This window comes from Platalea leucorodia (assembly GCF_965183815.1).
Source record: "Platalea leucorodia genome assembly, chromosome: 21".
Taxonomy (NCBI): Eukaryota; Metazoa; Chordata; class Aves; order Pelecaniformes; family Threskiornithidae; genus Platalea; species Platalea leucorodia.
In genome coordinates, this window is record NC_138843.1 from 1,892,887 (window position 1) to 1,920,081 (window position 27,195).

General features: G+C 61.3%; 2 protein-coding genes across 5 annotated transcripts; one reads left to right on the plus strand and one right to left on the minus strand.

The window, feature by feature from the left end:
• The first annotated feature begins 83 nt into the window (after window positions 1-83).
• DDA1 (DET1 and DDB1 associated 1) lies at window positions 84-15,520 on the plus strand. 4 transcript variants are annotated; one of them, XR_014230262.1, is made up of 6 exons: window positions 84-424; window positions 5,053-5,133; window positions 5,581-5,632; window positions 5,871-5,932; window positions 6,953-9,543; window positions 10,153-15,520. XR_014230262.1 is itself a non-coding variant. In XM_082330943.1 (5 exons), the coding sequence occupies exons 1-5, from the start codon at window positions 242-244 to the stop codon at window positions 7,061-7,063; spliced, it is 489 nt and encodes a 162-aa protein (XP_082187069.1). In that variant the 5' UTR covers window positions 84-241; the 3' UTR covers window positions 7,064-15,520. The 4 variants fall into 4 exon arrangements, 2 of the variants coding, with proteins under 2 accessions (XP_082187069.1, XP_082187070.1); XR_014230263.1 differs by having other exon boundaries at window positions 10,398-15,520; XM_082330943.1 differs by having other exon boundaries at window positions 6,953-15,520.
• Window positions 15,521-15,600: 80 nt separating this feature from the next.
• On the minus strand, window positions 15,601-26,003 carry ANO8 (anoctamin 8; the record flags this gene model as incomplete). Its single annotated transcript, XM_082330904.1, has 18 exons — window positions 15,601-17,294; window positions 17,413-17,523; window positions 17,872-18,003; window positions 18,083-18,274; window positions 18,373-19,044; window positions 19,391-19,534; window positions 19,795-19,869; window positions 19,961-20,016; window positions 20,111-20,237; window positions 20,319-20,471; window positions 20,718-20,879; window positions 21,121-21,248; window positions 21,323-21,439; window positions 21,777-21,873; window positions 22,500-22,638; window positions 22,726-22,858; window positions 23,045-23,155; window positions 25,904-26,003. 18 exons carry the CDS (start codon window positions 26,001-26,003, stop codon window positions 16,617-16,619), a joined length of 3,327 nt encoding a protein of 1,108 aa, XP_082187030.1. The 3' UTR covers window positions 15,601-16,616.
• Between the last annotated feature and the right edge of the window lie 1,192 nt (window positions 26,004-27,195).

A 27,195-nucleotide genomic window follows, 5' to 3' on the forward strand; every position in this document is an offset into this window, starting at 1 on the left:
CCGCACTAATTGTTAATTAGGGAAGGAGGGAAGCTGGCGGGGTGGCGGCTGCCAAGGAGCCTTCGGAAGGGATCGGGGCCGAGGGTGGAGGGAATTTGGGGCTTACAGCGGCCGGGCCGCTGCCGCCTCCGCCCCGCCGTCCCCCTGCGGCGCTCCAGGGTCGGGGTCCCGGTCCTGGGCTGGGGACAGGGTGGAGGGGAGGCGGTGCCTTCTCCTGGCCGCTCTTCTCCCAGCGCTGCTAATGAGCTGCCGCGTAACTAACGGCGGAGGAGGGCCGGGGGAGCCGCGGCGCGGACTACACCTCCCGGCGTGCCCCGCGGCCGGCGCTACATCCGGGTCCTCCCGCCCCGCACGCCACACCCCCCCGGGCCTTCCGAGCGGGCATTTCCTTCCTCAACCTAACCCTACGCTCCTCAGCGCCGCGGTGAGTGACGGGCGCGAAGCCCAATAGGAGGCGAGAGTGGGGCGGCGCGGGCCAATAGGAGCGGGCGGGGCGGGCAGCGGCGGTAGTGGGCGGGCTGAGGCGCGGCGGCGGCGGGGGAGGGGCGGCTCCTCACGGCTGGCGGCGGCGAAGATGGTAGGTGCCTCGCGCCCCCCGCCCGAAATGGCGGCGCCCCCGGCCCGGTGCTGTGAGGGGAACGCGGCCCCCGGGGCCCCGCCGCCGCCGCTGCCGCCCCGCCGGCCGCGCCCCGCTGCCCCACCCAACCCGGGGAAACGGGGCGGGGGGGGGGGGCCCGCGGCCGCCTCCGGCCCTGCAGGGCCCGCACCCTCCGGTGTCCCCGCCCGGGGCCTCGGCGGAGGCGGGAGGGCGGTGGGGCTGCGGGGGACCCAGCCGAGGGCTGGGCGGTGCGGGGGGCCGGGGGTGTCCCGCACCCCGAGGGGTGGAGGGCTGTAGCACCCCAAGATGGCGGGGCTGCCCACGCCCAGGGGCGGGGGGCTGAGGAGGGGAGGGACACCCGAGCTCGGGGCGCACCCCTTCTCTTGCGGTGGGGGGATGAGCGGGCTGGGGCACCCCGGGCCGGGGGGGGGGGGTCCCCCCTCTGTTAGCGTCTGGGGGGGCTGCGGTGCTTCAGGGTACCGGCTGTCCCCACCACGGCTCAATGGAGGGCGAGGGCTCCCCCAGGCTGTGGCGTTTCCCCCTTTCAGGGACGGGGGGCTGACAGCAGCTGGGGCAGTGCCAGGGTGTGGGACGATTCCTCCACCCCCCAGGCTGGGGGGGGGGGGGGGGGCAGAAGGGGGAAACTGGGGCATCTGCAGGGTGCTCCCCCGTCCCCGGGGCTGGGGGGGTGCACTGAGGGGGCTGGGGGGTCTTCAGTCCTTTCTGTGCCCCTAAGCAGCAACAGGGACTCGGTCTGGCACCTAGCGTTTGGTGGAGGCTGTCAGAGCCAAGAGGCTTCCAGTCTCCCTCCCTTTGTAGCGACGTAGTAATTTTTGGAGAAAGAGGGTTTTCCTTCTGCCCCTCTGCAAGCTCTGTAACTAAGGGGAAAACAGTGGTGCCCCTGTGGGCTCCGTGCACAGGCGTACCGCGGCTGAGAGCTTAGGTGGCCGTTCCCAAGCCTGTGTTAGCCATTTTCCTCTAACCCACGTCCATGTGTGCATGCATCATGCTGGGACAGAGCCCTGCTTTCAGCATCTGCGTGCTGGGCCTTGGGTTGTTGAGCGTTGTTACTGCAGTTCCTTTCAAAAGCTGAGAATGGGGCACACCTATATATATATATTTTTACCTTTCTGCTTTTAGATGAGGACTATCATCTTCCTAGGAAGCTGAGCACAGTTGACACAGAAAAGTAGACGCATCTTATCTCTACCTCACTTCCGAAACAGACGGAACCAGTGTTGTCTTCTGAGGTTGCTTAATCGCACTTGTTTTGTTGGTTTTCTGAGTTTGCCTTTCCCCAAAGGAAATGAGGCATCTGCTCGGTTTGGGTGCTGGTTTTTCACTTCCACACAGGACGCTCCGCCAGCTGCGCTGGCTTGGCCGGGGCGCGCTTTCCTTGGTTAAAGAGTGGCAGAAGGCAGGCAGGGGGAACGTTTCCTCCTGTGACATTATACGGGAGGTATGACTCGGTGTGCTTTGTGCGATAGGTGCGTAAACATGGCAGTGACCTACTGGGGCTTATTTATCTGGTGCCCTTGGAGCAGATAAGGATCATTGCACTTGGAGTATTGTCTAATTCTGAATATCCAGGAATATGACTCCAGGCAATTCTCCCAAGGGGGCCTTTCTGGCGATCTCTGAGATTGTATCAGCAGATAGCTGCTGAAATGTGCACGTATCCAGCAGGATTATCATTATTGGAGGGATAGTCCGTGTCGCTGGGAAGCAGACTTTTCAGTTGAACTGGTGATGAGTGCTTAACGTGCTGGCTGGAGCCTAGGTTGGAGAAATGGTCGTCTCTCGTCGTTTTAGCGTCCCTGTCCTGCTCGAGCTAAGTTCTGGCTGAGCAGGGGGCACTGCTGGCGGGGCTGGAGCTGGTCCACCCGAGCGACTGCTGGCCTGAGAAAAGGCAAGGTGGTGGCCGAGAGCCAGGGACGCTCGTGGCTGTTAGAGCTGAGGTCTCCAGGTGTTGCCGGAGCGTCGCGACCTTCCTGCTTGCGAGACTGCGCTTAGCTGCTTTATATCCTGCTTCAGTTGTTTATATCGGGGTGGGGGGGCAAAAACCCCACATTCACCATTTAAATTGCATTTTGATTGATAATTTTAACAGTATTTTTGCAACTCACTGGACATAACTCACTCTGCTGTAAAAGTCCTTTAAAAGACTGCGGAATCCCTGGTGAGAGCTGTGATCCCGCTCGCCCGGCCTCTTTCCAGGGAAACGTGGGCTCTGCCAGACCAAATTCCCAGCTGGAAAGCAGGGAACAGTCTAACGTGAGGACCTTGGGGTGAGCTGTAGCTTATTGAAGAGGTACGGGCAGTTGTGTGCTCCTAGATAAGAGCAGTTATTTTCCATTCTTATAAGTTGTAATAAAACCAAGTAGTTGTCAGGCTTTTGCTGCAATAAAAGAAATCAAGGACGTGTCTGTCTCTCTGGGCTAGGCTGGTGTAGCGGAGCAGGTTACTTTGTCATAAAAAGCCTGCAAATTTAATGCAATGGGAAGGTGAGATGCTTTGAAATGTAAGGGGATATTTTTAAAGATCCTCAATCTTTTCGAACAGAGTAATGTAATTAGTAATTCTTAAATCTGGGCTACGTGGAGAAAACTGTGTCTGGCTGCGCCTTCAGAAGTCGTTAAAGGGTTCCCCGTCCTTTTCAGCCTGGGAGTCCTCGGGTAGCGTACGTGTTCGCTAATCGGTGCCGACTGTGGAAGTCGGTGAGAACAGATGAACGGGGAAATCCATCGGGGCAGGCGTGGGACGCGGCGAGCTGAGAGCACAACGTGGTCCGAAACCGAGGGCTTCTGTTACAGCAGAGCCGGAAGATCCTGCCTTAACTCCTGAGCTCAGCCGCGGTACGGACGTTACGCAGGCGAGCGAGCGATGGACTCTGTCCTGGAGAACTCGCGACCGAAGGCGGTGAAGGCACAGGGAAATAGCGTTGGTTTTGTGGGGGTTAAGACGGGCAAGAGAAATTTGAAATTTGCTGTTTGAACCCCAAGTCTGGTATTTTAACAAGATTATTTCTAAAAGCAGGCATCCGGGAAGGGTCGAACGTGGAAACTAGAATGTCAGTAGAGTTCTTTTTAAGAACAGAAGTATGAATAATATTTTCTGGTTTGGCTAATTATAGCTCTTTGTTTTGAATTAAAGATGTAGCGTTAATAAAAATAATGGCTTCTATTTAAATGAAAACAATGGCTTCCGACCCAGCAGTTTTGTAGCAGTAGTGTCCATTTATTTGTTGCTTCTAACACGGAAATTAAATGACTTCTCATCTCCTACTTTAGTGTCCTTTTAAAATTGCTTATAAAGGTGATGTATGTCCCAGAGTAGAATCCTTTAGTGTTCGGTGTAACAGGCTTTGAATCTTTAAGCACGTATCACTGCGATACAGGTAGCTGGTCTAAGGATGCAGAAGGGACCGTCTCGGGGCCTCGCTCATCTCTGCTTATCGCACAGGTACATCTTACATTTATGACCCATTTTCTCTTTACTTTAAAGACATTGCTGGGCATCTTCCTTCATCTCTGCTGTGAGCAGAGAGGCTCCAACACACTTTTAAGCTTGGTTTTCTCCCGAGCCTGTCATGTTCTCCTCCCGCCCTCCTTTTTCACTTTGGAGAAGGAAATTCCTGTTTCATGCTGCTACGGCTTAATTAAACTGGGAGGGCTCTGCAGGGTTCCTGTGGCTGTTTAGCAAATAGCTTTGCTGGCCTGCGTGATCAAAGTTTTGTTGTGAGTGGTGATCTAACCGCTTCCATCAAAACTTGGGATTTTTTTTTTTTTTTGATGTACCAATAGCCTTGACGTGCGTAGGGATGTGATCCTTCAAAAAAAAAGAAAAAGTTGGGCCAGGCTGATAAGCGCGCGATAAGGGTTGGGCTTTTGAGGCCGTGTAGGCTTTCGTTGCTCTGTGGAAGCAGCCTTGGTCTGTGGCAAGGAATGTTAACTGGGAAAGTGAAAGAGCAACTGGTTTGATATGGTGTAATTTTCAAGGACTCGGACATCAGCGTAGCTGTGGCAGTTTCTCGGGTGATGTTGTTGTGTGTGCTGGTAAGTCACTGTGAGTTCTGGTCTGCTGCGTCAGTGGGGTTTGTATGGTGCAAATCTTCCTTGTGTCAGAGCTCACCCAGCTGGACACACACCTCTTTGTAATCACCTGTATGCCAGAAGGTTACCAGCTTTCCAGTTGAATGACTGAACTTTGGGGATATAACGAGCCACATGCAGAAGCTGGGGGTTGGCTTACTTTCCAAAAACAGTTTTGGGTGGGGTTCGGTATCCAAGAACCATCTCGCTCACTGGGACCTGGCAGCACCCTTCAATTCCTGCAGTTGTTTGTCTTAATGACCTGAGCGACTCCTTCAAGGATCAGCACAAAGCAAAGAGCAACCAGAATATCACTCTTCCATTCCTCACCTATTTCTTTGTTTGTATTCTGTGTCTTTTTAGGCAGATTTTTTGAAAGGATTACCGGTCTACAACAAAAGCAACTTCAGCAGATTCCACGCGGATTCTGTATGTAAAGCATCAGTAAGTATTGCCACGTCCCGGTGCTTTGGGGAAGGTTTTGCGCTGCTCAAAGGATGCTAGAGTGAAATAAACTTGACAGGAGTATTTTGTTTCTTAAAAAACATGTATGATCGCAGTTCAGGAGTTGAGATTGGCAAGGAAAACTTCCTGCCTGCTTTGGTGAGGAATGTGTCATCACACCAGCCAAACCACATCTGTGCTGCTTTCTTTATATATCTGTTCTTTAGCAGTAGTCTTATGCACTGAAAAACACATGAAAAATGGACCTTCTTCTTTATATGTGTGTTTTAAAAAGCTGTAGCTGCACAGTGTCCCGTAACAGGGCAGAATATCACAGCGCATTTGTAGCCTGTCTTAATGAGGGCCTTTTGGTTGGTTTAGCTGTGGTTGGGTTAAAAATCACCTTTTTACTGTCTCTGTTCTGTAACTGTTGTAATTCTTCTACAGAATAGAAGACCATCGGTATACCTTCCCACGAGAGAATATCCATCCGAACAAAGTAAGTCTGCTCCACTAAAGTTTGCGTTTTTCAGTAACTTTATTCTGTTCTAATGTTAAAAATCTGGCATATACATAATGCCCCTTATTTTAAACTTCAGATCGAGTGATATTCTTGAACTGTCCTTTTATTAAAAAGGACCGTGCTTAGTATGTGAAGTAATGTGGTGATGACTGCACCGCTTTCCAAGTCGTCTTTAAAATGACCTCAGTATGTTTCTCTCTCTTTTTCTTGGCAGTCATAGTAACAGAAAAGACAAATATACTTTTGCGTTATTTACATCAGCAGTGGGACAAAAAGGTATGGTTGTGTTTTCTTAATATCAACGTTTTGCCTTCGTTTGCTGACTTGGGCTAATTGAGCTGAATATTGATCACAATCCAAATATGGAAGATTAATTCAAAGGAAATGTGAACTGCACTTCAGCAAAAGATAGTGTAAGGAGGCTCTGTCTCTGCACAACACTACTTTTAAAAAAAGAAAAAACAAACAACTTTTTCTTCCCTTTCAATTTAAGGGACATTAACTCAGAGTTTAGTCTAGAACTTGGGAGGCTGCAGTTACATGTCCTGCTTAGTGCGGTTTTCCTTTGTGCCCTTGGCAAATTGGTCTCCCTGTGCCTCAGCGTCTACTTTACAGCTAGGGTAAAGCTGCTCTTACCTCCCGGCACCGTTAGGAGAAGACGGATGAGATTGTGCAGGACGTGAATGCACTAATGAGGCTGTGTAAGTACCTCGGGTACCAAATCTGAGCTCTCGTAGGAGGAACACACAACCTGGTATGCTCTAGCTAGCGTCTGAGACTAGGAAGCTGGGCTACCTGGGTTGGGAGTACTCTGAACAAGGCGATGACTTAAGAGTGAGACGTCAAAGCAGCGAGTGTAATCACGGGCAGAGCAGAGGTTGCGGAAGAACGTGGAAAGAGGCAAAATTAGAAGGAACCTTGAAGCTGAAAAGAAAGGAGTTGTGTGTGACAGGAGGCTTTGGGCGATTTTGATAAGTTCAGGGACTGACTCAGAGCAGTGGGAAAGGGGATCTTACTCATGTTTATGCAGTCTTTGCGATCTATAAATAAAGGGTGCCGAGATCAATGATTGGTGTTTTAGTCCCACCCTCAAATTTGAAGAACAATCTAGAAGGGAGCACCTTTTGGCTTTGGGCAAAATCCTCTTTGTGCTTGTTCCAGTGTGGCAGTTAGGTCATCGCAGCACTATATTCCACCCGAAAACCTTTACAAACAAGAATTTGTTCTACCGACACTAGCTCCCGGCACAATCTAAGGCTTTGGAGAGTTTCACTGTGGCTTTCTCTGTCCCAACAGAATGCAGCAAAGAAGAGAGATCAGGAGCAAGTGGAAATAGAAGGTGAGAATTCGGCGCCACCACGGAAAATCGCTCGGACAGACAGCCAGGATATGAACGAGGACACTTAAACTCTTGGCTTTCTCCTCTACTACTTTGCAGGCGCTTCCTGTTTTGTCTCAAAGTGTGTAAATTTTGCCCCTTGCCCCCATCTCTCACCCCTCCACTATGCAGCCCAAACCACTTCTGACTTCATAGGAGCCAATGTATTTATTTTTTTTTTCTCTCTCCATTTTTTATTTATGCCGTAAAACTTACGGAGCAGTGGTGGAACAATTCAGTACATGATGTAGTATAACCTTAGTTCCTCCTTTCTAAAAATACACACTGTCACTTTCAAAGGTTTTGTTGAATCTGTTACCTAATCAACCAGATCCAGCTACGGGAGCCTGGGTGGGAGACGTGGGTTGTTGCAGAACCCTTCAGCGCCATAGGCTTCCCGATTCATCTGCCCGTTGACATGTTGCAAGTGGTTAACTCTTCTTTGGATGCGCCCAGTCCAGCCGTAAGTGCGGGGCCTCGCTATTTTTCACAAATGTTCTGAAACTGGCACTGCACTAGAAAAAAATCATGGGTGTCGTTTAGGGTTATGTCGATCTTAGCAAACTCGTTGTCAACTTGATATATCAGTTGTGTTCTTTTGGTCTGGTCCGTAAGGGCCACGGTCGTTTGGCAGCGTACGTTATCTCATGCATCAGTGGTCCTGGAGAATTCAAGTGAAAGGTGTGTTGCTTTTGTTGCTCTTAAATTCTAACCGTCTCTTGGTCTCGAACGGACTGGTATGTGCGACTTCTCCGTTGGAATAAAAGGATACTCTTATCCTATTCCGAGTATTTGATCAACAGTGTATTTAAGCACCAGCTGAGGGAATGGAGTTGAGTAGGCACCCTGCAGGCAGCGCTTGGCTGGATAAGCCTGGGAGCGCCTCGGCAGCTAGATCTAGTTCTCTGCCTCGACTGCCGGCTCTGAATAATGGTACGTTGTATTTTCCTGCGATATCGGCATGTCCGGAATGGAATCCAGGACTTGGAGTTGATCAAAATGTGAGCTTCCATGGTCTCTGATGAAGACCAATCTCTTTTGGACTGTGACATTTCAGTGCCTGTTGCCTGTAACCCTTCACTGACTCTTCAGTAGGAGCCAAAATGGAGACCCGTAAGTCGTCTAGGTGGATGCAGAGGTTCGGAGACTGGAAGGAGATGAGCACCGTCACCTGAAGGGGACAGGAAAGGTGTAGCTTAGTAATGATGTCTTGTCTGCTTTAACGTAAGAAGCTGACTTCACACTGTGTTAGTTTAAATTGTCGCATTTATAGCTGTGTTTTTTCCTTGTTCACAAATCCTAAACACCAATTCAAGAAATCGCACGAACGTTTTTCTAGAGATCCTGGATGAGCCTCGTTCCGAGCGGCTGCAGCGGCCCCGAGCTTTGAGGGTTTCTGCTGTCCCCTTCTCCGTGGTGTCCCTGTCCGACCGGGGGACGCCCCGTGTTCAGGTTTGGGGGCGAAGGGAACACGAAGGGACATAAACTGTTGCTGACGACCGTAAGTTGGAAGGCAGAACCTTAGGAAGAGCAGGGCACAGCTCGAGTTGCATTTTTAAATGTACGTTAGGCACCAAGTTTCTGATGCAGCGAGTGAATTTAAGTTAACACTGAGTAGTTTAGAACTTTGTATCTGCCTCGAAAAAACATTACCTTTTTGCTATGGCAGTAACCTCCAAATTACTGGAATGTCGTTGAAAATGCCAACTGTGTTGGTGAAGATAAAGCATACTTGGGTTTCCGTGTGATTTACTGGCGATCGCAAGAGTTACGCTGTCAAAAAGCGATTTTGTGCAAAGTGGAAGACGTTGACTGAAGATGCCGTGGTAGCGTCCGGCCTCGCGGGGATTGTCTGACGCTGAAAGTGAAGAATCCTTTGAAGAGCTGCGAGATACCAAAAGGGGAGACGAACGTGCAGCTGGTGGTAAAGTGTGACCAATTTGTGTGTTTAGCAAAGCTTGAGAGCTGCAGCCTTGCAGTAATGTTTGTACAGTGCTTTAAAGTTGTAAAATGCTGTATAATTCTTGATGGATATGGCAAGGTTTGAGCTTTGCTGACTTCTCTGCTAGCCAGAGTGATGTACTATTAAAGAGAGTTGGCAGTTCCTTCCTGTTGTAAACCCCCGTCTTTGTTCCCTCCGTGTCTTTTAAAAACGATCTTGTTGGTTATGAGAACCTTGGAAACATTTCAGCTATTTTTAGGAGGTTAAAGAAAGTTGCCTTTTTAAAGTAGTTCTGAAGTGATGGAGGAACAAGTCTTCCAAGGGACGTGACTTAAGTGTCAAATTGGTTGTGGTTTGGTGGGTTTTTTTTTTGCCTTGGTGGCTGCGTACGAGCAGCACGGATTTCTGATCCCCACCGTGAGTCTTTCTGCATCCCGTCCCGTCTGAAGCGAAGCTCCTTTCCTCCCGCCTTCCTTCTCCAGCTCCCTTTCCGTGCCGCTGTGGCTCGAGAACGCTGTCCTCAAGCTGTCGCGCTCTGATCCCGTATCCCCGTCTGTTTAACGCATGGTAAGTGCACGGGGCTTGAATGTTGCGTGGAAGATCTGATTTGCCTAACTGTGACTTCCTGGTGCCTTAGTGCATTGAAAACAACAAAAACATGTTTAAAAAAGCAAACGCTGGGGTTTTGCTGACCGCGCTGTTTGTATAACACCTAGCTCCTCTGACTTCCAGCTCTCTTGCTACGAAGTGACTGAGATTTAGTGACCCTCAGGGGTTTTTTGTATATGTCTGCGTAGGGGTATTTTTATTGTTTCCTTTACCGATGTATACTAGAGGTTTGGGTTTTTTAATGAAAACTTGAGATACTTGTCAGAGATCAGAATTTTGGGTTTTTTTAGTTGAATAGTGCATCTGTTCTCACAAGTCAAAGCAGCAGAAACGTGCCTCGCTCCTCTCTGCAGACTGCCCTGTTCGCAGGCGTCTGTCCCGTATTCAGCGGCGCTGGAGCTCGTGCCCGATGCGAGCAGTTAGATGTATGCTGGGTCAGTTTAGAATATTAAAAAGCTAGACACTGCCTTTTTCTAACATAAAAATACACTAGTGACCGACGCGCAGGGAAACTACGGTTTTGTTTAGGTTAATTCTTGAGAGCGTATGATCATTTCTTTTTTTTAGGGGAGAACTGGTAACAAAAAATACTAACTCACGGACGAGCGAGAGATGGGGAGATGTGGGAAGGACAGACTTTAACGCGTTCTGTCCTCTGCTGTGAGTTCACGGGTAACTGTGAGCAGCAAACCCGCGTCGGTTTGCGTTGATGGTCGACTCCTGGAGTTTGCGGTGGTGACATCGGCGTGCGGTCGGTCAGGTAACGCTGGCACGTTCAGCTTTCAAGGTGCGTCCCGTTTCTGTCCTTGAAGGTTTTTCGAGAGCCCGACGAACGATGCCGTGAGCAGCCCGCTGTGTTCGGTATCGCCCGTGCTTTCAGCAGGAGGCTGGAGGCGGCCTCCCGGGGTCCCTTCCAGCCAATAAACACGGGCGAGTGCAAAATGCAGCAGAACTTGGCTGCAAGGTTTGCTTTTGTAGGAGGCTGCCAAGCTGTGGAGGACTGATAGCAAAGCTCGTGGGGTTTGCAAGCACGCGCACAAGTTTTTTTTGACAAGCCCTGAACCGGCGTTGTGCTACAAAGAGCAGCGAGCGGCAGGATGGAGATGGGGACCGGGAGGGGAGGAAGGGAGCTGCCGGGCTCCGCGTCTGCCCGAGCCCGCGGCTCGGCTCGGGCCGCGGCTGCCGTGGGTTTAAACTCTTCGCCACAGGAGTATTTAAGGCGGGCAGAAGTTTTTTAGATACCTTTCACTAAGAGGATGCATTTAGATGCGTTTCACTGTAAGAGGACAGGCTTTTAGAATCATTTCAATATGTTAGATGTGATTTAAAAAAAAAAGACTTGTTTTCTTAGCCTTGGCAGGACGTGAAGCCCCAGCAGCGTACGGGGTTGGAGGCCTGAATGCGCGTCCCGGTGACTTGGGAACCGGTTGCTGGGCCGGGTTGTGATGAATCCAAAGCCCACGCTCAACCCGAAGGCCGTTTTCTGTCGCGCTGGTAAACGTGCCGAGCTGTTGGTGAAGGCCACGTGCGCGCAGGGGTCCGGGGCTGTGCCGACGGCTCTGTGCGGGGAAGGCCGTGAAGCTGGCTTCGGAGGAGGAGCGGCTGGGAAATGGGTTTCCATCCCTCTGCAGCGCCTGCCTTGTGCAGCAGTTCAGCGGTCGGTGGTTGGGCTGTTTCCTGCGAGGCAAATTTTGAGCGTGCTGGACATCAATCTTAACATTTTCACTCTGTACGAGGTACTCGTAACGGGTGTCACGTCAAAGCTTTCTTTTTTGGTGAGCTTGACACTGGCCTTAAGGGCAAAGACTAAGCAGGAGTCTTGGATTTTTAGCTATCAGCTATGTTACCACTTACCGTTTCCTGGCTTGTTTGTATACCGCTAGCTTCAGTTCTTGTTTTTAAGATTTTTAAAAAGACCTGCCTATCTATAACAGGAAAACTGATTTGTTTTCCTGGATTCCAGACACCAGCCTGGCAGCCGAGGAACTGTGCGACACGCTGTCCATGGCCAGAGCGGTTCCGGCTGAGCTCTCTCCGTGACAGATTTTGTCTCGCATTTTTTGCTGTGTAACAGAGTGGGAAATCCTTTTCTTTAAAGAAGAGAGGGTTGCATTTACCGGGGAGCAGCTGAGGGTATTTTTGGGAGCCGCGCAGAGGATGTGCTGGCCGCTGTGCCCAGAGCGGGGTATGGCATCACGGCTTCGGGTAAGCGCAGACTGACCTTCACGCCGTGCTGACTGCGCTTTCGGGTTTCTCCGCTGCCGGTTCCCAACGTCTGTGCCCTGACAGCGGAGAGCGCAGCCCCGGGGTCTGGGCTAACAGCTGATCTGGGGCGTTTGCCGCCAGTTATCACCCGAAAAGGCTGAGTCAGCAGGCTACCCAGGTGGACTGGCTGTGCCAGCTGACGGCTTGCTTACGCGTCTAGTGGTTGCGTCCAGCCGACGCTCAATGACTTGCTGTCACAGCATCGGCTTGCAGAGCTCGTCCTGCAACGCGTGCGCTGGCAGCTGGGTTATATTTTATATCAAAGACGTGTGTCATCTTGAGAGTTTAATGTCAGGGAGGAGATAGGACTTCTGGAACCTCATCTTTTTTTAACCACTGGGAAGGAAAGGCCTTCTCGATATTGAAAAGGCTGAACCTGGCCTGCAGGAAGGACATCTTTAACTGAAACAAGGGAATGAAATGCCAGCTTTCAAATTCTCTCTAACACTGAGATTCTGTTTTTAAAGGCAAAACTTTCCTAGTGCATCCCCAAACATGAAGAACTAAGGCTCCCTGTGTGTGTGATTTTAAAACTGGGTTGTTCTAGGAATGAAAAGTCTTACTGGCGGTCTTAATGCTTTTTGAGGAGTCTGGGTGGCTTTATCCTTTGCGGTAGCATCCCAAGTTTTGCTGATGTAAACCTCAAAGCGCGTACTCCGCTGGCGAGGTCGGAGGGCAGCGCTGTTACAACCTCACCCCATCTCGAATGAGGGTTTTTTCGCGTGGGAAGCGGCCGCCTGCATCGGTTGGGTGGCATGGGGCGAGCGGGCGCGCCCGTGGACCAGCAATCGCCGCCGCGAACGCTGCGGACGAGGTTTTCCACAGGTCCTCAACCGACGCCTCGGCAGCGTTCGGAGGCGAGAGGCGGCCCCGCTCCTCGGCTCGCCAGCGCTGTAGGAAAGCGAAGCTGCCCTGCAGCCGCCTTCTGCACGACGGGGATGGTGATTTGTGCTCTTCCTGCTCTAACTTTGCTTTTAATTTCCTCGCCTTCGTGACCGAAGCAAACTTCACTTTGCTAGCAACCAGCAGTAACGTTTCACTTTGCCTCGTTGCTACCAGCTCCGTGAACGGACACTCCAGGACGGCTCGTCCCTGTTGGCTCTTCCGTGAATCCCGGCGCCCTCATCCCTGGGACGTCGCTGTTCAACACGCACAGGGCTTTTAGGTTTTTTGCGAGACGCGGTACTGGACGGTCTAACAGGTGAAATACTCTGCCCTGCTTTGATAAGCAGCATGCGTGTGCGAGCGTGGCAAGGGCGAGGGGCTGGGGAGCGTGGCGGCAGCGGGGCGAGCTGGTGGAGAGCAGGGCTGGCTGGCCGCTTCGTCCCGCGACGGCGGCTGGCGGGGCGATGAATCGCTGTCAGAAACGGTGTGAAATCCGATGGGGCGCTCGGCGCTGAGTCACCGCCTCGCCTGGGCTACAGTCGTGCTGATTTCCAAACGCGTTCATTTCTTATTCATCAGCGTGCCGTTATCGGGCTTTATTGGGTATTCGCCGTTAAACGCCCCGTCCTTGGCCAGCCGCGCAGCGCGGCTCGGCGTCTGCGGGCGGCTCGGAGCTTTCCGTCGTCCGCAACCGCTTTTAACTCCTCCGCTCCGTTCAGCACCCGCGACCCCGGGCTGGTTTTTGCAATGCAGCGTCGAGCTTGTGAGTCTCTGTTACTTCCAACCTGTCTTTGCAACTTGAATTTCCTTTTTTTTTTTTTTTTTGCAAAAATATTGTCCTGTGGGGCTGGGGGAAGGTGGGTTTCCCCGAAAGCTGCATGTTGGCGAAGGGCTGCCCTCGTGGAGTGACTGTAAATGCACCGGTAGTCGAATGTCACGGCCGTTGGATTTTTTGCATTTATTTTTAAACTATTCCATGTTTGATACTGTGTATAATAAATTTGCAGAATTTAGAGGATTATAACTTTCTTCTTTCTTCCTCTACCTGCGCGAGAGCTGCGGCGTGGCTGCCGGAGGGCGCTCGGCATCGAACCGCGCCGGTGGGGCTGGTCCTGGTGTCGCCGCCTCGGAGCTTTGCGCTGCGTCGGAGGGCGGTGAGGGGTGGCGGCGGCCCTATCGTCCCCTGCCGCCTGCCCCGGGGACGGCAGACCCGGGATTTGTCCCCTGAGCAGATGCGGGCAATAATTTAGCCCATGCCTCAGGCTTGTTGAAATATAGTTTTATTGCATTTCTGCAGGTTTTACAAAAATATGACAAAATAAATTAAAAAGAAATAAATAACCCCCTTCATTTCAATTTCCAAAGAAATAAAGCACAGCAAGGGGAAAAAGAAAAAAACCAAACCAACCTAATTCTTCCCTCCTTTGGACAGTAACCGCCCGGAAGAGCGAGCTACCAGGCAGGCGGCCGCTTGTAGAAATATTTTGTGTAGAGAAATGTTTAAAAATGCCCCGGACCGCGGGGTCCTGGCAGCGGCGGGCCCCTGCCCTCTCCTCGGGCAAGGAGGCGATGGTACCAGGTTACTCTCAGGAGGGAAACGGGATAAAAGAAACTCCCTGTAAGCCCAGCGCGCGTTCGGCAGCGGCGGCGGCGAGAGCTGGCCCCGGCCAGCCAAACCCAAGCAGGGAAACGAAATGAAACGGCGAAAGGGAGAGCGCCCTGCGCCTCTGCCTGCAGCCCTGCCCGATCTCGGGGTGCGGGCAGGCGGGGGGTGAGCCCCGGGACCGGGCGGCGGGGCGCCAAGCGGAGGCAGGGGTGGGTGGTTGGGGTTACCCGCTGCCCCCAGCCCGGCCGGGGTCTTCGCTCCTGCCATCATTTAACGCGCTGCTGCTCCGGCGCACGGCCGCGGTGCTGCCGGTCTCGCTGGGTTTCCGAGGGCCCGTGTGCCCCAGTTTCCCAGCGCTCCCTTTTCCCTGGCCCTCGCCCCAGAAATCTCTCCCGCATCCTCCGCTCCTCGCGCCCAGGAGAGGCCGGGGCTGGTGTGGGAGGGCGAGGGGGGACCGGTGGCCCCCGGGGAGGGCTGTGCCCGACCTCCGTGGCTGCCTGCGGGCCCTGGCCCTGCGCTCCCGGTGACGGCCAAGCTCAGGGCTGTCCCCAGCCGGCGCGGGGGTCTTGTCCCCGACGCGGGGGGACGGGGCCCTTGGCCGCGGGGAGCAGCTCCCTGCCTGCGCTGGGCCAGCGGCAGCACCTCGCCTCCCGCGCTGGCGGCACAGGTGAGCGGAGCAGCAGGTAAAGCCTTGATCTCACTTATTGCTGTATAAAATGGCTTGATTCAAAGACCAGAACAGAATGACGCGATGTGTGGAAAGAGGCGGGGGGGGGGGAAAAACCTGACGTTTTCTACAGCCCAGGCCTTGGGGAGAAAGGGGTGCACGGACCCCGCCCGACCGCCCGGGCCCGCAGCAGGCACAGTGATGGGGCGGGCGCCCGGGCGGCCCCCCGGCTCCCGGCAGCCCCCCGCCTCTCCCCTGCTTGCTTTGGAAACGGTCGGTGGCTGGTGGGCAGGGAGCAGAGCTGGTGGCGAGGGGCAGGAGGGAGCCAGCAGGGCTGGACGGCCCCAGCTGGGTCACCCATGGGTGCCGCCTTGGGGTGCCACCGCCCCGTCCTGGCCCCGAAAGCGAAGCAGCACCGAGCAGAGCCGCTGAAAAGCGAGGAGCAGCAGCATCGCAGCCCCTTCCCCGCGCAGCCGGAGCGAGGACGGGGGCTGGTAAAGGACTAAGACTAGACCCGGCGACGGCAAAACCTTTGCCCCGGCAGAAGCGAAGCTGCTCCCACCCCCCCACCCCGCCCTTGCGGAGAGCCCGGGCTCCGGCGCGACCTCCGTGTGCGAGTGCCTTATTGCGAAATAATTCCATGAAATAAGAAAGCGGAGAGGGGAAGGGACCGTCCCGGCTCACGTTGCAGTCGCTGGGGCCAACCGCGGCACCGGTGCCAGCTCTCGCCTCTGCCGCCTCGAGCCGTCAGGCCAAGAAGGGGAGAGAGTCGCTTTGCGTTGGGTTTTGTTTCGGTTTTAGTGCAAGAAATGCTGCCCATGCATGGGGATCCAGGTGGCTGGCGCTCGCCGCTCACCCCCCTCCCTCCCGGCCGTCCGGGCTTCGGGCAGGAAAACGTCCCGGTGCTGGGAAGGAATCCACGCGGAGGCTGCCGGGAGCGGGACGGAGCTGGGCACGGCGTGGGTGCCGGCGGGACCCCGGGCGATGGCTGTACGCAGGGGCTGTAGGCACGGATGAGTCGGGTTCCTCTCGCCGCCACTCCCGCGAGCGCCGTGGTCTCGTCCCTCCACGATCGGAGATGTGGTGCCCAGCCCGGCGGGCTGGTCCTGGTGGATCTGGCAGCACCGCCTTCCGCTGCGTCTCCTCAGGTTGGACCGCAGCATCTCCTCGGGGCAGTGGGTGCGGAGGCGGTGGCCGGGACCCCTGGCTCATGGCGCAGAGCCGGACCGGGGCATCTCCTGCTTGTGAGCCTGCGGAGCGGCGCAGGAGGGAAAGCTGCCGGGATGCTCCATCCGAGGCCGCGGCCGGACCCTGCTGCTGCTCGCACCGACGGCGCTTTGCTCGGGTGTCCTTGGTGCAGGATGCGGCCGGAGCTGGAGCTGGGGCAGCAGCGGGTCCCAGCGGAGGGGCTGGAGGGACACGAGGGGACGCGGCAGAGGGGGACGGTGCAGAGCGAGGGGCCAGCGCCGGCACCTGGCGGGCTCAGCCCGGCCCTGCGCGCCCCGTGGCAGGGGACGGCGAGGGGAGGCGAGAGGGTGACCGTGTCCGCGGCTGCCTGGAGAAGGGAGCGGGCAGCCCCGCTCGCTCCCGCTCCCCCAAAAGGTCCGGTTAGAGTTTATAGCCCCCGCTCTCCTCCTCCGCCCGGCTCTCCGGCTCCTCTCGGCCCCCCTCCTCCGGCACCCCGTTGAGATGGGACTTGCTGGGGACCGGCCGCTCGCCTGTGTCCGCCGAGGGGCCGGGCCGGGGCTGGGGGGAGGCGGTGGCCGCAGCGCCGTTGCCCCCGGCCCCTTCGGACTTGCCGAAGTTGAAGAGCTTGCTGGGATTGAATGGCTTGGTGGGCGACTGGACCTTCTCGGTCCCTGTGTCCCGCTTAGTCTCGGGGGATTTCAGGAACTTGAAGCTGAGGAAGCCGGGGAGTTTGTTCTCGCTGCCGGTGGGGGACTGGGGGGACCTGGCGGTGGCCGTGCTGCCGGCCCCGGCCCCCCCGGAGAGGAACTTGCCCTGCAAAGGGATGATCTGCTTCAGCTTCATCACGTTGTTGGTGGCCAGGAGGGAGCTGGGTCGCTTGGGCTTGTCGGAGCCGTGCGAGGAACCCCCGGAGCCCTTCCCTTTGCTCTGGCTCTTCTCGTGGGCCGGGTCCTGCCCGGCGGCCTCGGGCTTGGCCTCGTCGCGGCTGGACTCGCGCTCCTTGCGGGCCTGGTACTCGGCGTGCCGCTGCCGCTCCTCCTCCTCCCGCTTGCGCCGCTGCTGCTGCTGGAAGTGGTGCTGCGCCTGCCGCTCGTGCTTCTGTCGACGGGGAGCGTGTCAGCCCTGGGGACGCCCCGGGGAGCCCACCGGCCCCGGGGACGGGGCGTCCTGGGTCCGTGCTCGGCCCCAAGGAGGGTCCCGTCCCAGCATCGCCTACCTTGAAGGCCTCGCGGCGCTGGTACTCCAGCTTGGCCATCTCCTCGGCCACCCAGGCGGGGATGTCGGGGATGGCCACTTGGATGATGTACTTGAGGAACAGGGCGAAGTGCTGCGGGGGGAACGCGGGTCCGGCTGAGCATCCCCAGCCCCGTGGGCACCGCCATCCCCTCCCAAAATGCAGCCCGCAATGGATGGGGGGCTGGAGAGACCCTACAATAACAGCCTGGGGGATTCTGGGCCCCGGCACGTGGCCTGGCGGCACCCGCTGACGGCAGGGAGCTGCCAGGGGTTGCAGCAGAGGGTTTCGGGCTGGGACCCCATCCCTGGAGGGGAAGGTCTGTGGGAGCCCTTGGCTGGCTGAGCCAAGACAACGCCTCGTCACGCACTGGGAGACCCTACAATAACAGATGGCCACGGAGCGGGCGGCGGGGGCAAGCCCCGGGCGCAAGCACCGTACCTCCAGCACCACCACGGAGATGATGGCTCCCTCGGGGCTGAGCCAGGGGAAGAGGCGCTGGAGCTGCCCGCACTGGGCGATCAGGTAGCAGTTGACCACGATGGCCAGGATGCCCATGGCCTCCATCACCTTCTGCAAGAGCGATGGTGCCGGGGATGAGCCCCCCGGCCAGCCGGGACCCCCGCCAGGCCCCCGGTGCCCCCCAGCCCACCTGCCACTGCCCGATGCTCTCGACCCGCTGGCCGAAGGGACGCTGCAGCCCCGTGCACAGCTTGAAGGCGTCGCTCCGGATCTCGATGACGTTGTTCACCAGGGCGCACATGGCGGCCAGGGGGAAGGCGGAGGAGAAGAGCACCACGTAGCCGAACTGGATGAACATCTCCTGGTAGTCCTGGAAGGTGTCCTGGGGAGGAAGAGGAGGAGGAAGAGCATGTTGCAGTGGGGCTGGGCGGGGGGTACGCCGCACCCCGCCAGCCCCGTGCCCCCCTCGGGGCCGCTCACCTCGTACTTCTTCATGCAGCTCTCCACCTCCGCCTGCGTCAGCTGCGTGGAGTAGTCCTCCTCCGGCGGGTCGATCCACGACGCCCGGTTGCGCCTCCGCCCTTCCTCCTCACCCTCCTCCTCCTCCCGGCTCTCAGCCGCCCGCCTCCTCCGGCCGGCCCGCGGGACCACCGCCGGCTCCGCCGCCTTGACCGGGCTGCAGGGGGGACCTTCGGCCTCCTCCTCATCCTCGCACAGCTCGAAGACGGACGCGGGGTCCATGCCCTTCTCCACCATGGTGGGGCTGCCCTCCTCGAGGAAGCTCTCGTCCTCGGGGCCGCCGGGCTCCCCGCCGCGCCGCTCCGCCTTCTCGATGAAGCTCACCTTCTTCAGCTTCAACCCGCAATCCAGGGCGCTCTCCTCCTCCGAGTCCGACTCACGCCGTTCTTCCTCCTCCTCCTCTTCCTCCGGCACCCCGCAGCCCCCGTTCAGACACTTCTTCTCCCCTCTCGAGCCCTCGGGGGGGGCCGGGGGGCGGCGGCGGGGGGCGAGCAGGCAGAGGACGGCGTGGGCGAGCTGGCGGAGGCTGCGGAGGCTGAGGTCCCCCCGGCGCAGCCGGCGGTACAGGTGGGGCTGCGACACCTCCCTGACGTTCTGCAGGAACTGGCGGGTGATGAGCAGCGTGGCCAGCATCTGCGCGGGGACACGGGGCGCACGCTGTCACCCGGGGAGGGGGGACAGCACCCGGGAGAGGTGTGTGCGTGTGTCCCTGCGTCCCCATCGCCTGCCCCCGCGGGGTCCCTGCTCCTCCCCACGGCCGTGCTGGCGGAGCGGGACACCCAAGCCTGGTGTCCCCCCCTGCCCCGTGACCCCCCGTTGGTGACAAGCGATGGGATGGGACCTCAGCGGCGCTGGGGTCGCGTGTGCCACCGCCAGCCGGAGCAGAGCCGGGGCGGGGGACGCCCGGCTCCCTCCTGGGGACAGCGGGGGCCCCGGGGTGGGGTGCGAGGGGATGCCCGCCCCCCCTCCCCGCTCCTACTTTGGATACTCCCAGTCTCCAGCAAAAGCCCAGGAGGCCCTTAAAGAAGATGAGAGAGAGGTGGAGGTGGAGGAGGATGAAGGGAAGGAGAGCCTCTTTGAGCTGACGCACGAGGCTTTGGGAGAGAGAGAAGATGAGCAGGAGCTGTGGAAGGGACAGAAGAACAGACAGACAGACAGACAGAGAGAGATCGTGAGCAGGAGCAGGAGCTGGGGACCCGGTGCAGGCTCCGGCCGGGAGCGCAGCAGCCAGGGACCGTGGCGGGGGCGTGCGGGGACACCGGCCCCCCGGGAGGGCGCAGGGGGTGATGGCGGCAGGGGTGGATCGAGGACATCCGTCTGTCCGTCCGGGCGACACCGGGGGGGCTCAGGCCACCCCCGCCGCCCCCGGGCACGGCCCCTTACCTCCTTCAGCCGCTCCATGTCTTTGAGGTAGAAACCGATGTAGAAAAGACTCAGGTATGAATTTACAAAATGAAACTGCGGGAGAGGGGGGGGTGAGCGCGGGGTGGCCGCGGGGACCCCCCGTCCCCCGTCCCCCGTCCCCCCGCGGCTGCCGGCCCCCTCTCACCAGGACGATTTTGATGATGAGGTGTTTCTCGTAGGCACTCTGCAGGCGGTAGTTCTCTGCAAAGCAGAGGAGGGGGCTTCAGGTTGGGGCTCAGGGGGGTCCCAGCACCCAGCCCTGCCAGGAGCACCCCCGGGTGCCGCCCCCACGCACCCATGTCGTTCAACCAGTACGCGATCTTCTTGTAAACCTCGTCGCAGGCGGAGACGATGACGGCCAGGACGATTTTGGGGAGGAAACGGATGATCCGGGGCAGCTCCTGGATGCTCAGCACGAACTCCTGCAGGGACGGGGACGGGGATGGGGACGGGGTCAGCGCAGAGGGCGCTGGCAGCCCGGCGCGGGCGGGATGAGGACCCACCTGGAGCTGGAAGCAGCCCAGCATGAGGAGGAAGACGAAGAAGAGGCAGGAGAGGCAGACGGGGAGGCTGACCAGGCACTGGAAGAGCAGGCGCTTCCACGGCGGGTAGTAAAACTCCTCCGCGCTGGTCACGGGGCTGATTCTCTTAATGCCCTGCCGGGGAGGGGGGCGGCAGCGTGTGACCCTCCCCACGGTGGGGGGCCCCACGGGATCCCTCCGTGACCCCAGCGTGGGTGGGACCCGGCGCGGACCCCCTCGGGGTGCAGGGGTGGGGGGCGTCACGAAGGTGCCGGTTCTCCGCACCGAGCCCGGGTGGCTGGTCGGGGTCGGGGGGAGCTCAGCCGGACCCCAGCCCCGGGGACCCCCCCACGCATGGGAACCCCCTCACCCAGGGCTCACCCTGAACTGGGGCCGGGGCTCCTCGATGGACTCGGCCGGGGTGTCCAGTGTCCCCCACTTGTAGGCAAACTCGGCCCCACGGCGCTTCCACTCCTCGAGGAAGAGGGTGGCCCAGATGACGTTGAAGATGGCGAAGACCACGCAGCAGATGTCCTGGCTGGTCTGCGGGACCGATGGCACCGACTGCACCGGGGATGGTCCCTTCCCGTCCCCGACTCCCCCCCGCAGCCCTGGGGACCCGCACGGTGCTGCCCCAGCCCCACCACTGTGGGCCTGGGAGCCTCCCAGCTCATAGCAATCACAGCGTTAAACATCGTAGGGAAAGCCCGGAGCAAGGAGGGATGGAAACCCCCCCCATGGCCCCCAGACGTGGGGATTTACCCCATTTCCCGACCGCTCTCACCTGGTCGCTCTCGGTGAAGGTGTACAGGATGGAGCCGAAGACGGCGGGGTACACCATGGCCGAGGTGTAGAAGCCCAGCCAGGCGAAGTACATGGCGATTTTCACCCCGAAGTAGTCGCAGATCTCATCTGCGGGGGCCGAGGGGGGCGTGAGCGGGGCTGGGACCCCCAGACCCCCCCGTGCCACCCCCTCGACACCGTACCGAGCGGCTGGGCCTCGCAGATCGCCTGCACCCAGGACTTCATGAGCCGCTTGAGGATCCTCTGCTCGTGCAGCGGGAAGACCTGCTGGATGACGCCGCGGGCCGCCAGCTCCGGGACTGCGCCGCGGGGCACGGGGTGAGGGACGGGCTGCGGGGACGCTGCCAGCCCACCCCGGCCCCCCCACGCCTGTCCCCAGGCGGCCCTGGCACGGTGGGGTTTGGGACAGGGACAACGGAGAGGACGGGTTTGGGGTGACCATGGCACATCGGGGCTCTGTCCCCAACCCCAGGACGGCACAGCCACCACGCACCCACCACCCCGTCCGGCACACGGCCCCGGGGATGGGGACACGGGGTGACAGGGGGACCCTCACTGGGGTCGGGCGCAGGCTGGGCAGAGGGAGCGGGGCAGAGGGGTGCCGTGCCGCGCGGTGCCGCGCCGTGCCGTACTCACTGATGGGCTGCCCCTCGAGGAAGTGGATGTTGTGCAGCGACTCGCCCTGCTTGGCGCGCAGGTTCTCCAGCCAGTACCTGATGATGTTTTGCCGTTCCTGCGGCACCGCAGCGGGGTTGAGCCCCGGGCGATGGTGCCGCTGCCCGGCCCCCGGCCCCTCTCCTGCCACAGCCGCGTCCCCAGCCCTTGGCCCTGTCCTGTCCCCTCCCCGGAGCCGCCTTGTCCCCAGCTTGCGGGATGGCTGGCTCGGTCCCCAGCTGGGCTGGGGCTCCCTGATCTCCTTTTTCACCTGGGGAGGGGGAGAGGACCTGCCCCCCTGCCCCATGTCCCTGCATCCCATCCCTGCATCCCCACGTGCCTGCATCCCCGCCCTGCACCCCCGCATCCCTGCCCTGCACCCCTGCCCTGAATCCGTGTATCCCTGCATCCCTGCATCCCCGCATCCCCGCATCCCTGCCCTGCACCCCTGCCGTGAATCTGTGTATCCCTGCATCCCTGCATCCCCGCATCCCTGCCCTGCACCCCTGCCCTGAATCCGTGTATCCCTGCATCCCCGCATCCCTGCCCTGCACCCCCGCATCCCTGCCCTGCACCCCTGCCCTGAATCCGTGTATCCCTGCATCCCTGCATCCCTGCCCTGCACCCCTGCATCCCTGCCCTGCACCCCTGCATCCCTGCATCCCCGCATCCCCGTCCCATGTCCCGCATCCCTCCGCGTCCCACCTGAGACGTGAAGAAGTAAAGCTCATTCTCGATGTTCTCGTAGATGTAATCCTCCTCGCAGGAGAAGCTCCGCATGCCTCCACCGAATTCGGCTTTCACCGGCTTTCGCAGCCCGATCTCATCGGCCCCACGCAGCAAACTGCAGGCAGAGGGGACACGGCTGGGGACACGGCTGGGGACGCGGTGGGGGACGCGGCGGGGGCTGGGGACACAGCCGGGACCCTACCTCTCGTAGGTGGCGGTGACAAAGAAGGCGTAGACGCGGGTGTGCTTGTGGTGCCGGACCTGGACGATGAGCTCGGGGATGCCGAGGCGGATGTGGTTCAGGAGCCAGAGCAGCGTGTGGTCGTCGGTGGTGTCTGGATGGCACCGGTCAGCACCGCGGCAGAGACCAGGGCGTCCGCGCCTCCCAGCACAGCCCACCCTGGTCCCCAGCCCTCCCCACGTCCCCCGTCCCCGCGGCAGCTCCACGCCACCATCCCGGTGCTCCACACCGGCACCGTCAGCCCCGGCCCCTGCCCCGGGTACCCCGGGCATCTCCCTACCCGGGAAGGTCATGAGCACGTCGCAGTTCTCGGTGGGCACCGTCTTCATCCAAGCCTTGTGGGACATGATGTAGCGCCCGGCCTGGAGCAGCCGCTTCCCGAAGAGCTTATCTGCCGGAGGGAGGGAGGGAAGGAGGGATGGAGGGAGGGAGAGAGGGGCCTCCCCCACCGCAGCACCATGAACCGGACCCCGAAGCACCGACGACTCAGCTGCCAGCGCATGGGATGGGTGCGGGGACCCCCGGCACGTCCCCGGCGGTGGCTGTCCCAGCAGTGGCCATGGCAGCAGGTCATGGCCCTGCTCGTGGTGACGCTGGCCCGGGCTCAGGTTTCTCCTCCGGCAGCTCAGGGTGCCCAAAAAGGCCCCAACAGCTGCCGGGGAGGGGCTGGCAGCGGGTCCTGGCACCCCTGGGGTGCCGGCTGCTGCGGGGTGCCCCACGGTGCCCCCCTGCAGCCCCCCCCCCCCCCCCCCCCGCTCACCTCTGCCCGCAGCCCCTCGGCGGGGCCGGGATCCGGCAGGGCCGCGGCTCCGGGAGATGGGAAACCGCAGGAAAAATGGGGGGAGTGAAAAAGCAGCCGGTCTCCATGGAAACCCGGGGAGGCCCCGTGCCGCTGCAGCGAGGCGGGATGGGGACGGTCCCCAGGGTCCCCTCGTCACCCCCCGATGGGGGCTGGCACAGGGACCTGGCCCCCGTCCTGCTGGGGGGTGCCCACGCCGTGGGGACATGCCGACCCTGTGCCCAGCGTCCCCATCACGCCTCTCAGGGCGGACGGGGACCGGGCGCATCCCAAAACGCTGCCCGGAGCGGGCAGGAAGGGCAGGATGAGGCTCCCCAAAGGTGCTGGGGTGGGTCCCCACCGTGGGACCCCGTTTCTCCCTGCCCCACACCTGCAGTGTGCCCAGCCACCTCCGTGCCTCAGTTTCCCCTCCTAAGCCAGGGTGGCAGAGCCAGGACGGGGCGGGCAGGCCGATGCCCGGGGACGTCACGGCCTCTCCTGCTGCCCCAGGGCTGGGAAGGTCCCGGGGCTCCGGAAACGCTGCTCACCCCGGGACCTGCCGGCCCCGAAAAACAGGAAACACCAAACCTGCTCCGGCAGCTCATCCCGGGGGATGCACCCCGGCTCCCGGCACCCCCGGACCCGCCTGGGCTGGGGGAGCAGAGCAGGACCCCCCCCCCCGCCAACCAGCCAGGCTGAGACCTGACAAACTCATCGCCCGAGCCGCCGCCGGGAAGGGGCTGCGGCGCCGGGCTCTGAAAGGCCGCCCTGTCCTGGCACCGTGGGTGAAAGCCGGAGACGGCGCCAGGCTGCCAGCCAACCGCCCCCGGAGCGGGCCCGATCCTGCACCCCGGGGCACGTCCCGCATCCCAGGCCCAGCGCTGCCGGGGTGGGCACGCGGTGCTGGCGGCGGTGGCTCGGCCGCGCTCGCCGCCGGGCAGCTCGCCGACGCCGGCAGGCTGAGCTCACCCACCCTGAATTATTTACACCCTGCCGGGAGCGGTGTCACCCAGGCGGCAGCGCCGGCAGCGGCGCGGGGGCCCAGCCGGCGGGCACGGCCGGGCAGCGGCGCAGGCACCGGCGAAGCCTGCACACGCGTGTGTGCCGGCGTGCAAACCGGGGTGATGCCGGGGGTGGTGGGCGCCCACCCCGAGGCCTCGGCTCCGGGGGCAGGAGGGTTTTTCCTGCCCAAGGTCAAGGGAAAAGACGTGGCCGAGCCGCAGAGGGGTCCCCAGCGCCGCTCCTGCCCCCCCCCCCCGGCTGGGCACAGGGGGCCGGATCCTGCCTTCGCCCCACGCCGGCCACGCGGTCCTTCTTGCCCCGCTGCCAGCGAGAACGGCCCCCGGCCCCCTCCGGCACCCTGTGCCGTCACCAAACCGGCACGCAGGGTCCGCCGGCGGCGTGCGGGGATGGAGCCCCGCAGCATCCCAGCCCACGCCCGAGACCTGCGTCCCCGCTCGTCCCCGCGGCCACCCGCTCCCCCCGGCACGCCGGGGCCGTGCCGCTCACCTTGGCTCTCCGGGATAAGGTCACGGGAGCTGCAGCGTGCCGGGGACCGGCACGTCACTGCCCCGCCGCCGAGCGGAGCCCGTGGCCGCCGGGGAAGGAGGCATTTGGGGGAGCGGCGATGCCGCCTGCCACGGGCGGCCGCGTCCCGGGGGGACACAAAGTGGGTCACCCTCCCGCAGGCAGGAGTCCCGCTCGGCCGCGCGGCGGGCAGCAGGCCCTGCCTGCGCTGCCTTGCCCTGGGGACCCCAAGCCGCCCCGGCCGTGGCCGTGGGGACGTTACCTGGTCCCAGGGCCACGCGGGGGGGACCCCAACCCCAGCTTGGGGACCCCAACCCAGAGCCCCTGTCCTGCACCCGCTGCCCAGCTCTGCCCCGGGGGACACGGAGCCGGTCTGGGGGGGGGCACGGGCCTGTCCGGGGGGGCAAACGGGCCTTCCCGGGGGGCTGCGTGGCCCGGAGGTGCTGGGGGGGCGTGGGCACCGTGCCGGGGAGGTCGCTGGTGTGGCCGTGGGGACACAGACCTGTGCGTGGACCCCATCCCGGGGGGGCACGGACCAGTGCCGGGGGGGGGGGGGACACACAGCCCCGATCCCCGGGGGACCACAGCCCCCCCGGGGACACAGGGACCAGACCCCGGGGGGGGGGGCACGGAGCTGTGCGGGGGGGAGCTCGGAGCCCCCCCGGGGGCACGGACCCCCCCGCCGCCGCCGGGGAGCCGCATCCCGGCCGAGCCCCGCCGCCATCCGCATCGGAGCCGCAGGGAGCGGCCCCCCCCCCGCCGCCGCCGCCGCCGCCCGCAGCCCCGACCCGACCCCGGCGGCGGGGGCCGCTCCCCGCCCGGTTGCCACCTTACCCAGGACACCGGTCGGGGCCACCGGTTCCGTTCTCTCCTCGCCAGCCGGGGCCCGCCGGGGCCGGTCGCCGTCCTGAGCTGCAACCGGCGGCTCGGGCATGGTGCGGGGCTCGGCGGCGGCTCGGCGGCGGGGGCCGGTGCATGGGGGCTCCGGGCTCGGGGCCGGTGCCGCCGGTGCCGCCCCAGCCGCCGCCGGTGCCGCCGCCGCCGCCGGGCGGGAGGAGGGACAAAGGCGGCGGAGCGGAGCGCCGAGCTCCCGGCCCCTTTAATTGTCTGGTTGGCCGCCGTCTCCCCAGCGCCGGTAGCACCGGCCACGCGTGTCCGGCCGCGCCCCGTGGGGTGGTCCCGGGGGGGCGGCGGCTCCCCCCCGCCCGGGGAGGGGGCACGGAGCATCCCGGGTGCCGGCCCTGCCCCGGCCCCCCCCCCCCCCCGTGTCCCCCCGTGTCCCCCCCGTGTCCCCCCGTGCCCCCCCGCCCCGTCACGGCGCCCGGCCCCGCGGGGGGGGGGGGGGGGGTAACCCGACCGGGGCTCCCTCCCTGACCTTTCGGGAGCCCTCCTCTGCCCCCCGCCCCCCCGCCCGGCCACCTTCACTCGGGGGGGGGGGGGCACCCCACGCAGCCCCCCCCCAGAGCCAGAGGGGCCCGGGGCCCGGCCGGGGCCCCTGCGAGCCCCCCGGCAGCGTGGGCATTGGGGTGGGGGGCACCCCTGGGCCCGGTCCCGCTCGCCCCCCCCCCCCCCCCCGCCGCTCCGCGCACGCCCGTGGCTATTTTGGGGCAGGGGCTGGGTGCCAGCGCTGATGAAGGGTGCCACAAGGAGCCGTCCCCTCCCCTGGCATCTCGCTTGGGCAGCTGGAGGGGCACAGGCTGGCGCGGGGCCCGGGCCGGGCCTGGCCACTGGCCCCATCCTGGGCCCGGTCCAGCCGCCTGGCAGGGAGGGGACGGCTGAGCCGCGGGGAGCTGGGGGGCCGGGGGGGGCACAAGGAAAAGCTTCTGCACCCCAAGGTGGGGAGGGGGGGTCCGGGCTGGCCCGGCCAGCTGGGGTGCGCCCCGGGGCCTCGCGGGGCTGCGCGTGTGGGGTGCCTGCACCCCAGGACCCCGAACCCCCCGGGAGACCCCCCCGGCCCCGCGGCCCACGCTCTCTGCTGCAGCTCCTCCCCGGGGTCCCCGGCGCTGGCCCGGGGGGGGCCGGGGGGGTTGGGGGTGTCCGCAGGGATTTAGCACAGGAGGTGACATTGCCGGGTCTCCAGCATCCCCGGGATTCCAGCATCCCTGCCTGCATCCCTGCCTGCATCC